The sequence below is a fragment of the Periplaneta americana genome, chromosome 16, assembly GCF_040183065.1.
Source record: "Periplaneta americana isolate PAMFEO1 chromosome 16, P.americana_PAMFEO1_priV1, whole genome shotgun sequence".
Lineage (NCBI taxonomy): Eukaryota > Metazoa > Arthropoda > Insecta > Blattodea > Blattidae > Periplaneta > Periplaneta americana.
In genome coordinates this window covers 28,019,405-28,032,280 of record NC_091132.1, presented here as the reverse complement: position 1 = coordinate 28,032,280, position 12,876 = coordinate 28,019,405, and the positions used below count along the sequence as shown (strand labels likewise).

The following is a 12,876-nucleotide window of genomic DNA, read 5'->3' as shown; positions in this document are numbered from 1 at the left end:
TACATAACTGGCTTCATATGGGTGAATGATGTAAGTCAGGTACCCGTCAATGGTTAAAAGATAAAAACGAAATAAATCAATTTCCAATGAGAATAAAGAAAAAAGATACTCTGTAATGCCTAATACATGCCATAACACAATCGTTTTATTTCAATAGAGCCCGATCAAAAATTTAAGAAAGCTCTTTACAAAATTTTAATCAAAAACTGCTTTTACAGTATGAACGAATTTATTGAAAATTGTCATAACTGAATAGAAAAAAAATGCCTTACTTCAAAAAATTTTACTTTCTCTTTTCCAGATCCTGACCTCCAGAAGGTTGTTTTCTCATGAAGTACACGTTGGTTGAAATTGACTCCAGGCTACTAAATGAAATTTCCTGACTTCAAGACATACTGTACTTCAAACAGAACTTATAGCTGAAATCGACCAACCTGTAGTTTTCTTCAATCACGTCCCAAGTTTTGTATATTTGTACTTGTGTTGATTTTTAATTATAGTTATTACTTTTATGTATATTATGTAATTAATTATTAGTTTGTAAATATGACATTTCCCATATCATGTATATGATCAGTGGATGCAATAAATGATTATGATTATGATAGAAGGCGCCAGGTGATGATGACGACGACATTCAACATAGGTTTGACAGGATTTTAAAAATTAATAAGGAATTTTAAAAATAATTCAACCGAAATTAACAAAAAAATTACATTTTTACATTTTTTTTTTTTTTACATTCCAGGACATAACTCAATCCAGAACACAGGACACATAGATCAATCCTGGGATATCCAGGATGTCTGGCAATCCTGATCATTCCTATTTTGCCAAAAAAAAAAAAATTCTAAAATAAATGGCGAAAGGAAAAGGGAGATGTTATATAGTATATATCATTAATTTAATAACTGAACGTTCACGAAAAATTGCTGTGGCCCAGATTGTCTCAATAAACATTCACACAGATCTGATATTGAAGAATTTTCTACATGCCCTTTCTGTAACCTCAACGAAGATATTATGATCTTCTTCATTGTCCGAATTTACTTAATAATCCAGTCTTTCTGCTAAATACCGGTACTGAGTACAAGACAGTGAATGGCATCGTCGTGAACTGCTCAACATTAGATAACCACCAAACCAACTATTACGTCAACCTTAGTATTCAACCCCAGGTCACTTCAAATAAGGAAACTAAAAACTGCAGACTTCAAGGTACAGTCAGTGCTGTAGTTGGAAAAAAATTTTAGGGGGTACCAGTACTGTTGAAATTTCCTTGGTCAGACTAGACTGTATGGACTCGTACTGCACTTCTTTTCCAAGGTTACTTCATCATGCATCCATCCGCCTCTGAAAACCTCCTTCCAGATCGCAGACACAATTGCATTTAAGGCAAGAAATTATATGCTGACACTGGTGGCCCAACGCTTTTTAGGAACAAAAGCCTGGAAACTCTTTTAATAGAAGAGTATTCCTTTTCTTAGTACAGATATCGTTCATTACGTAGAACCAATGCTCATTCACATTCTTTAGTTGAAATCGAAATAGAGTCTATAATATGTAACTGGACTCAAGATTCATGAACGCACAAAAGTAACAATATTTCCCTCCTGCTAACATTACGCCTGAGCGAGTTTTAAAATTAGAGAATCAGATTAGAAGAATTCTTGAGACGCCATAACATAAGATTAGTGTAATACAATGACATCTACTCAAGTTTTAAAATTAGCGAATCAGTGTAGCAGATTTTATGAGGTGCCATGCCATCAAGCTAGTGTTAATTACTTATAGAAATACCATGATGATACACAAACTTGAAATTAACAAATCACAACTACTCCTGAAGTGCCAGACTATGGTTTTTGAATGAACAAGCGTTTAAGCAAAGGATTTAAAATGCTAGCCACTACTTTTATGCCAGATATCAAAATGAAAATGTTTTTCAAATAGCTAACATCCTCCATATGAAAGTATATTAAAGAATATTTAAACATACCGGTAATCAATATATTTTCGAGCAGTGGCGGCTCGTGAACTTGTGGATTGGGAGAGCTGCAGTAGATTTCGGTACATACAAATTTCACTTCTTGATACCATTACTAATAAGTATAGGACAAAAATAAATGCACTACATATCGAAAAACCAAAACTTCCTGACTTAGTTGGGAGATGTCTGTGGGACCATTTGCTAATCCCTAAGAAAAACCAATATTATCGATTTCAGTCTGAATTTCAGATCGGCAGATACTCAACTTACAATCTACCAGTTCATTCTGAATTGTCTTAGAATAACCTTAAACAGTGGCATGTTCCAAATGATTTTTGAGAGGCTCGTTTAGATTAGTCACGAATTGTAGCAACCCACGAAACACATCAGGGTTCTTCGAATCGTTTTTTCATCATGTCCCCTAAGGGGAAGTTCATATTGACCACAAAATTTGATACAATCAATATTTTTTTAAAAATAATTTCGCGATTTTTTTTCTCATTTGTTGATTATGTTTGAGAATGTTTGTTCTGTTCGTTTCACTTAATTGCACAGCAGTATGAGTTGCGTAACATAGCCAATGAAACATTTTTCAGGTGAGACTGCGAAGATTCGTGCATTTTGCTTTTTAGGGGCAAATGTCCTAAATCTGTCACACCACTCCTAGTTCATGCAGCATCATCACCGAAGAGGAGGCAAGGAAAACAAAATACAGATTTTTTTTTGTTCACATCCACGTAACCACAAATGCTTAGCGTAAATTTCATTGTTATACTTCCTTACATATATGCATTATTTCGGCTGGATGAAGCTTAAGTAAGATTTAAGTCGGGTAACGGACGACCCTTTGATTTCACTTCATTACATCAATATTCTCCGCAAGGGAAAAATAAAATTAATATTCTGTAATTCACACACACTCATGCTTGCAAATTTGCACTGGTTAAGTTACGGTATTAATACGTCACATCAAAGCAACACTCAGATAATACTGATTGTCAACAATTTTCTAAAACTGGAAAAGAAGTCTCTTTCATATTTTACGTGCTATATCAAAAGGAATCTACTCGTGCAATCATTTTGAGTTAAGGCAAATATTAGGTTCTGCTGGAGGCTGGATATATACGTAATAATAAGGCAAAAGAGAATATTAATTTCGTTATATAACTCGATAAGATTCTACAACAATAAGTATGTGAAAAGAAAATAAAAATTTTGTCATTAAGTTTCAAGGGAATAGAGAATCCATTTGACACAGCATTACAATAGCGGTGTGGGAGGGGAGGAAAGATCCCTTGTGGCCTGGCTCTGCAAGCCACTGCAGCAAGATATGGGTTTTAAACAGCGGCAGTTTCCCTCTGCTTCCCTTCACCTCTCTACCCCCTGACCATGCAAGACACACTCTCTATGAGCTGACCACCCTGCAGATCCCAGGACGACTTTGAATGCAGTGTCAATTCCAGTAGTCGACGCGCAAAAAGATTATGCATAAGATAATAGTACATATTCCTGGCCAAATAAAATATAAAGCAATTTATCAATAAAAGCTGTAACAATTCTTCTACAAATTAAAATAAATATTATTTTTATTTTCCTGTCAAAGGAGGGAGTGCTGCAGCTCCACAGCCCCTGTTTTCGAGTCTCTATTCTTTTTGGTATGGTAACAGCGAGTTTTTATTTTACACTGTATGGCGTACCGACTTGTACTGCCCCAACTACAGCACTGGGTCCGGTATATGTTGTACAAACAAACATTGGTACTTTTGTTATATAGGAAATATTGAAAAGCACTGTTCTAGACAATAAATGTGAAAAAATATTAGAATAAAATTGTTTTATTTGTATTGAACAGACATTGAACATCTTCCATAGAACTGTATAATATACTATTCTGTATAATAACGTAATTAGGCTATATGCCTCAAGTTCTGTTATTCAGTTCTGTCTCTCTCTGGTACACCACAAATTCTGGATCACAGAGCTTGAAGAAACACACGTCTCATAGAAACTTCCATTATGATGACATTACATATATTTAGAATTCTCAAATACTGTTTTTTTCACCTTCTGGTCATATTTGTCTTTATAATATGAATTTAAAAACAATTGGCTTTCGGTGCTCCTTTATTTGAAATCACTATATGAAATCAAGACATTGATATAACTCACAAGACGATCAACAAATAGCAGCAGAAGAGCAATAGTAAATATGTTACTCAAGTGAAAGTTTTATGAACTGTTGTAGTCAGGAGCGACCAGTTCGAAAGACCAGTTTTGATGCAAGCTGAGAAGCCTACTATATCAAGCTAGGGCGTGAGTGTAATGATATTATATATTCTCTGTTTTCTTCAACACCTGCCAGAATTTAAACACACGACAGTATTGGTTATAATAAGATTATATATGGAGAGAACATTTAGGGCCAAATTTAGAGAACTTTTGTGAGCAAGTGAGTGGATGAATAAATGAAGAACGTAGAACAAAGAGAAAGGCTGAACAAAATTTAGCAATCATCACAATAATGGACGAGTATTTAGAGCTCAGGCTTCAAAAAATGTATCAGATAAATGTACTTCTTTATACAAAAATATATATTACATTGAAAATAGCGTCACAATGATGAATTCATGTCATTTTCTCTTCCCATAAGTTTACATTTATTGTTCAGCGGCATTTGACTCAGACAGAACATTTAATGGTATAAATAAACAATTGAAGAATCCTTAACTAGTTAGTTGGAATAATTCAGAAATTATCAGTTTATGATTATTACTATTATTATTAACATAAATGTAATATTGGAAATAAAATATTATATTACACTGCAATTGAATGGTACAACTTGTCCTCGACACTACATAGGAATATGGTATTATGTGATGCATTTTCTTCGGACACTCCACACATTTCACAAGATGACATGGATAATATTTGGAACATCCAATTGTTATCAGTTTGTTCATCAAACATGTCAGTTCAACTTTGGCCATAAAGGCACCGATATCAAAGATGCGGTATAATGATCGAAACAATGACAACACTGTAAAAAGCTTATGTAAAATAAACATAGAAATTTGAAAAATAAGGCAAATTGCTAAATTCCTGTTGTTAATTAATCGCAGGGTAGAATATGTTTGATATAAAAAGTTTCATACAATTTTCCAGATTTACTTGGATCAAGGTAAAAAGTTTTGTGCTGCATGTGAGACTGATGTCTTCATATTCGATAGCATCAGTCTTTTGGACAAAACGCTTTTAATCATATTTATACGCGAGTTCCAAAAGTCTGAACCGTTGTCGATTTATCACATTTTCAAGGGCAAGATCTCAATGTTGAAGTCAGTAGAAGTTACATGGGAACAATGCCTGCATTATGAACTTTATTATGAGATGTTATTGAAGAAAAAGGAACTAGTTATTATAATTATTATTGGTGGAACATTAGATTCAGAGATTTTTATTACGGTATGTAATTTTACCTTGGCATCTTTTTGCTGAATATGCCGCTTACAGAATTAAATTGTTTCAAAGACCTGAGAAAACTTTAATAGAACAATATCAGATGGAATTTTTCGAGAAAAAAAATTGAGTGCTTTCTCAGCATTTTTATCACCTGCCTCTAAGTTTGTGAAGTTACAATGTAAATTCTTACATTTTTCAAGGTATTGATTGCTCGTTTCCAGATACTCCGGTGTGAATATATCATTTCAGACAAGCTTAACTGTATGCTATTGTATTCCCATTGTTACACAAAGCTGCACTTTTAAATATTTGTTCAACATTTTGAGTTTGTTCCAATTCTTACACATTCTGGCGTCCTGACATTTGTAGTTTCACTTTCAACACATCTCATGCCTGCAGTTTCAATTCTGTTAAAGAGTATTTATCGTTATTACAAAATGTGTTCAACAACTTGATCTTGCATCTCTCTAATAAATCCACGGTTGTCTTAATAAATGTGTTATCAAGAGTTGCACAATACTCCAAACGATGGCGTGAGGACTGACTGAGCTAATGCCTTCACGAGCGCCAGAATCAGTAGACTCCAGTGAATACTCAGTTGTAATGGCGTTGTGATAACACCTGCTGAAGAGAGGGCGCTGGCTGCAGTTTCCAGACAGCTGTGGAATTCTGGGTAGTCGAGTCTGGTGATGGCGCAGTAATGAGTGAGTGGGCAACTATTTTCACATCCTGATGGATTCCGGTGTAACTTCACGGAATTTGCTTGGTAATATCTGAAGAAATAAAAGTAAAATCGTTACAATAATGACTATAACACTCAGTACTGGCCGGGAATCCCTTGTGCCACTTCTTCCATTAATCATCTCTGGTGTCACAACTGTCAACGGACATCAGCTAATGAAAGAAAGTTTAGTGTGCCTGAGAAATAAAATGAAATACTTGTCTATTAAGATAAATAGGAAGGTTTCATATATTTTATTTTACTATGGTAATTTCACTTTAGTTAAATGCTAAATTTTTTTACTCAACTCCATAGATGATTACTAGTGCACGATATTTAAGTAAAAGGAACAAAATTATCACAAAATGTCTTCAGAATCAAGTGACGAGGTTATTGTGGAATATAGAATACAAAGAACATTTAGGCCTAGGACAGAGTTTTAAAGCACTTAAATTAATTCAATGAACGTTTCAGATTAAGTTTTTAGCAATTTGAAATGGTACTAGAAAACATTGCTCCATACTTTCAACATGAACAATAACCACGGCCTCCTATCATATTTACATGTCATCCTACTACATGGTCTATTCATAAATAATATTGTCATGTGGACTATGGTCTACTAGAGTAAAAATCTTACGAAACATGAAAATGAACTTAGCGTAGAAATCTAAATTTACTATATTAAGGTACTAGAGTATTTTACTATACTATTACGAAACAGGCCCCTGGAGTTCAATTTTTCTGTTAACGTTGATAACAAAATAGAAGAACTGATTGCAGTTACAATATCACTTTAAGTTTTGATTATGGCATCATGAAAAATGGCAAAGTTTCTGAGGATGAATACTGGTATTGTCCAAGTACAAAAAACAAATTTCGGGGATGAGGACGTCTGATAACCTTAGTGTACACACATACTTCCATAATTTCTTACCTTCCTAACTTTCTTACATATTTTACGATCTCATGTGTGCCACTTGTCTTGCTAGAAGTTTGAAAACAATTTGTGATTGTCTTGCTAGAAGTTTGAAAACAATCAGTAACTGTCTTGCTAGAAGTTTGAAAACTATCAGTGATTGTCTCACTGAAGTTTGAAAACTATCAGTGATTGTCTCACTAGAAGTTTGAAAACAATCAGTGACTGTCTTGCTAGAAGTTTGAAAACAATCAGTAACTGTCTTGCTAGAAGTTTGAAAACAATCAGTGATTATCTCACTAGAAGTTTGAGAAGAATCAGTGATTGTTTCACTAGAAGTTTGAAAACTATCAGTGATTGTCTCACTAGAAGTTTGAAAACAATCAGTGACTGTCTTGCTAGAAGTTTGAAAACAATCAGTAACTGTCTTGCTAGAAGTTTGAAAACAATCAGTGATTATCTCACTAGAAGTTTGAGAAGAATCAGTGATTGTCTCACTAGAAGTTTGAAAACTGTCTGTGATTGTCTCACTAGAAGTTTGAAAACAATCAGTGACTGTCTTGCTAGAAGTTTGAAAACAATCAGTGATTGTCTTGCCAGAAGTTTGAAAAAAATCAGTAACTGTTTTGCTAGAAGTTTGAAAACAATCAGTAACTGTTTTGCTAAAAGTTTGAAAACAATCAGTAACTGTCTTGCTAGAAGTTTGAAAACAATCAATGACTGTCTTGCTAGAAGTTTGAAGACAATCAGTGATGGTCTTGCTAGAAGTTTGAAGACAATCAATGACTGTCTTGCTAGAAGTTTGAAAACAATCTGTGATTGTCTTGTTATAATTCTGAAAACAATCCGTGATTGTCTTGCTAGAAGTTTGGAAGCAGTTGGTGATTGCCTTGCTAGAAGTTTGAAAACAATCCGTGATTGTCTTGCTAGAAGTATGAAAACAATCAGTAATGGCTCATGGAATTTAGTCATGGAAGATCTCAGTTGTGAAAAATTAAATGTAAAATAAAAACATTAACATTTTAGAATAAAAATGACACAAGAAAGAAAAGGGTGTTTTAAATTATCCTCAAGGGAATTCCAGTGCTCCGAAGCCCCTTTTCATCAGCTACCACTGGAAATAAAATATTACTGTCATGTTTTTTTTTTTTGTGATTAGTATGAATTGTTATTCACAAAGCTTATTAATATTTAGGGCCTACTATAAATTAAAATATAATCCATTAAACATTATTTTCAAGAAAATGGAGCACCGCCCACTACGCAAATAATGTTCAAGAAGAGTTGAATCATGAATTTGCAGAGCAGTGGATTGGCAGAAATGCACCCCACCCCATGGCCTGGAAGAAGTCCTCATTTTATGCAATTAGACTTCTTCCTCTGGGGTTATGTCAAAAATAAGTTTTACAGTGAAAACATTCCTAATTTTGTCATCCTCAAGGGAAGAACCAGACGAGTGATTGCAAGCATTACTCCAAGTGTTCTTCACAGAATGTGGGCTGAAATTGCATATTGTTATTACGTGTGTCGTGCTGTTAATGCTGCTCATTTAAAACTTGCTAATGTAGTTCGGAGTCTTTTGGTATTACTGAAATAAATAAAAGCACTTTCAATCTGTTACACATGTATAATACTCGGAATAAACAAAAACTGGACATACCATTTTGCAGACTATCCAAAGTTAAAAGTAGTCCTAACATGTTGGGCTGTAGGATGTTCAACATGTTACCACAGGAAGCACAGGAAGTGTCACTTGACATATTCAAAGTCAAAGTGAAAACGTGGCTTCTTAGAAACCCATTCTATTCTGTACAAGAATATTTTGAATCAGAAAATCAAGCTGTAGATATTTTTTAGGTTTCTTTCTCTGAATTGTATTATTATTTTGTGATATATTAGGAAATTCTCATAAATTGTTAAGTTAATTCTTGTTTTATTGTATATAAACGGAGCAAATCAAATAATATTTGTGACCAGTGTGTTACAATTTTCATCTAGATATTAGCCTATTTTTGATAATCTGGACTCTCAATTGTAAACTCTAAGTAGTATTTGTGATCATTTTGTTTTATGTTTAGTGTTGTAATAGAATAATTTTTCATTTTTGCACTATAATTTCACACGTGTAATTTGACAATGTCATTAGCTTTTGCTATAACGACAGCTAATAAATACTATACTACTACTATACTAATACATAGGCTACTTTACAGTAAGTTAACCTAATGAAGCCTTACTATTAATTCCAGAAGACTCTGTATTAATGGCGGATAGCATCAATAATAGACCAGAATTCCAAACATTCCAGAATGCTATTTGATCAACAATTGACAATGACGATTAATCAAAATATTTACATTATGGACTGTTTGAACAGAGAGCTGCAGTGCTAGTGTGAGTTTGTAAACACTTCAGTCTGTTGCCACTGTAGCAATATTAGGGTTACACGTCACTTCGAACCTTGTTGGGTGGTGGGGAGGGGTACCTTAATAGGAATGTATAAAAGACAAAATTGTAACAACTGTGAAGCATCGAGCATACAATTCTGATTTGCAGATTTGTAAATCACGTATGAGTTGGTTATAACTTCAGTCAGTATATAGGCCTAGCCTATTTTTATTCAAACTACAGTATGAACTAATGTGGAATCACAACTGAATTAATTTGTCAGTGTTATCTCCATAAGGAAAATTTGTTATTATTTTTTTATACATCTTTTTTTTTATTGAAACAAAATATAAGATGAATACAAATTTGACCACAGTTCTTTATAATGTAAGTAAGCATTTACAAAAAATAAGCAAACAAATTTTAGACAATTTATGTTCAATGGTTTTAGATTTAGAGTTAGGTACTACAAAGAATCTCACATGAGGTAGGGAAGGAGGGGGCACAATCAGACAAAAAAATTGTTTAAAATGATAACTGCTAAATTTATAGGAATATACCAAATTTTTTCATGGGTGCACATTATTTATACTTTCACTTAAAGCATGACGAACTCACAGAATTGTAATGGAACATTTTTATTAGATACAGACATTTAATATTACAGTAGCATAGTGTTTTATTGTGCCCCACTAAGGGGCACTATCAGACATCACTGGGGTAGAATTAGACACTTACTAACACTGATAGAATTCTGCAATTTTTTCCATTTACTTGATTAACAAATCACATATAATTCTGAATTCAAAGTTTTTATGTTTTATCGCACATCAGTATTACCGGTATCAAAATGGACTACAAATTGATGATAAAATGCCTGTCGCTTTGTTCCTTGTAGTTTCAGTGGTAGTGGTGATGGTGATGGTGGTGGTGGTGGGCTTCCACTATATATAGTCCATACTACAGAATGTCGATATGATAAAACGTCCATAAGGTCAAAATGTCCATACGGTGAAAATGTCCATGTACTAAATGTCCATACGACAGAAAGGCCATATGACAAAACGTCCGTTAAGTCAAAATGTCCATAGTGTCAAACGTCCATAATGTCCAAGTTCAAAGGAAAATTCTGCTTGAATAGAACACAATAAATTTTATTCCATAACTCGCACAAATAAGTTATTAATCATCGGGAACTGGAGCCCCACTTTTATGATGGTAACTAATATTTTTAAGATTTAAGAGAATTTCTCCTTTTTCTTTGTACCTATTGTAGTTTCTCACAAACTGGAGAATTTGTCTTTGATTCGTCAAATAAGTTTCATTCCAGACTCTTTAATTTGTGTATGTCTCACTCTTGCTTGCAATATTTGTGTCCAAATTCCATTTTCTTCGCGCTTTAGGCACTGTATAAATCGCCAAGTGGATGAATGTACAGCCATCATGTGTTGAAGAAGATTGTGCCAGTCTTCTACCGCGTTGTTTGTGTGCTGCATGCCTTTCAGGGTTGGGAGGTTCATGTTTCTGTATCGCCAATATATTTTTGTCCTATCTCTATTAAAGTCATGATGTTGGTACAGGTATTCAAGAAAAGAAAGAAGTGGCTTACCCTTCTGTGATGGCACTAACTGAGGATTTCGTTCCGTCTTTAAAAAATTCAGTTCTGATGAGTTCTGCATTTGAACATTTTTACATAGGTTACTATAACTACCATGAACAATGGATATAGTGTACATTATAGAGCTATGGACATTATGACTCTGGACATCAGAGTGAAGTGGACATTATACAACTATGGACATTTTGACTCTGGACATTATAATCCTGGACTTTATGTCTGGTAACCGGTGGTGGTGGTAAAACAAGTTTTATATCTTGTAAGCTTACAGACAATGTATCCTCTACAATTGGTTCTACAAATTTATTTTCCATTTTCAAGTTTTTCTGTGGCAAAGTGACTTCAAAATCATTATTCTCATTCTTCGGAGCAATAATCCTGCCAACATAAAAAATGTTTTTCTTGTCATGAAAATGGACTAGCACATAATCCCCATCCTGAGGCTCTCTGTCCAATTCCTCGAAACCAGTAGAATCTGGAACTGTCATCCAATCCATGTCATCACTTCCATCATAAACAATGTCCATTGTTTGCTCGTCGGTTTCTGGCTTCCTGTTTGTTATTTTCTTCCTTCTAAATGGTTATTTTTTATAACCATTTTGCTTTTAATTTGGTTCGATGCTCGTCTAAAGATTTTTTGATTGCAGTGTCTGTTGCAGTGCAGCTTTTATCTGTCTTTCTTCCCTTTCTTCTGTATCTTTACATATCTGTGAAAACAGAAATAAGTTATTGTTATAAATGTTTAAAATAATAAGTTTGATAAAGCATGTTCTAATCCTAGGTCTACTCACCCAAGCAAAGTTTGAAATGAAACTCCAGCAGACACTGCTGCTTTTCGAATACTCATGCCCTCCATACATAATTTTACCGCATGTTTCATCATGTCTAATGTAAAACTGCCCTTGTCAGTCTTCCTTTGTCTATTTCTGACCATCCTATAATTAGAATAACATACCGGTATGTTTTATTGTCACAATTATTACTATTATCAATGTATTGTAATAATCAAACAGTATTTTACAATATTTATTAATGACAGACATTGTATCCCATTGTGGGTGTCTGATTGTGCCCCATAGTGCACATAATCTTATTTTGATTTGGCATTGCCATGTGGATACTCTGCTCAGATTCTGATCAATGTGTAAGTGTAGCTTAAGAACAGCTTAATAAAGTGTGCTGTATTTCATTATTTAAAAATATATACACATAAAAAGAAACAGCAGAATATTGAAAGGAAATTTTTTCAAAATCTTACCTGAAATATACAAAATTCCTTCAATTCACGAGGCACAAACAAAGCAGTCTTGTAATCAACAACTCACAACTTGGTATGGGTTCAACTTCTTGTCACTAGATGGTGACTGATGTACAACTATTCCATCTTGCGAAAAAGTCACTGTCTCATTGTGCCCCCTCCTCCCCTAACAGTCAGATAAATACCGGTAATTAAACCATGTATTCTTGTTATTAAACTTGTTCAAAGCAACCTGTGTCCGTTCTGAGGCCAAAAGTAATACTTGAGGGCCGAATTCTGAATGGATCATCCACCTAGCCACCCCCTGGCTGATCGTTCGCTATATTACATATATCTTGTTGTTTAGTCAACTGTCTGTTGACAGGTCTTAACCTTACAAGTGATACCAACAAGGCACCACTTATGGGGCAACTAGGCCAGGAGATATAAGGGGTAGGGTGGCCAGTTCCTTTCCCTCTCCATTGCATACATAGTCGATTAGCTACATATTATACTAATTAGTCTTCGTGTGACACATACC

The 12,876-nt window shown here is 34.2% G+C and overlaps 1 protein-coding gene across 3 annotated transcripts in view; it reads right to left on the bottom strand.

Moving 5' to 3' along the window:
- Positions 1 to 3,798: 3,798 nt before the first annotated feature.
- LOC138716251 (cyclic GMP-AMP phosphodiesterase SMPDL3A) overlaps positions 3,799 to 12,876 on the bottom strand; it is a 1,162,941-nt gene continuing 1,153,863 nt past the window's right edge. For all 3 annotated transcript variants that reach the window (XM_069849108.1, XM_069849110.1, XM_069849111.1), the window contains exon 10: positions 3,799 to 6,225. In XM_069849108.1, coding sequence (XP_069705209.1) covers positions 5,955 to 6,225 — 271 coding nt within the window. In that variant the 3' untranslated portion in view covers positions 3,799 to 5,954. The remainder of the gene's footprint in view (positions 6,226 to 12,876) is intronic.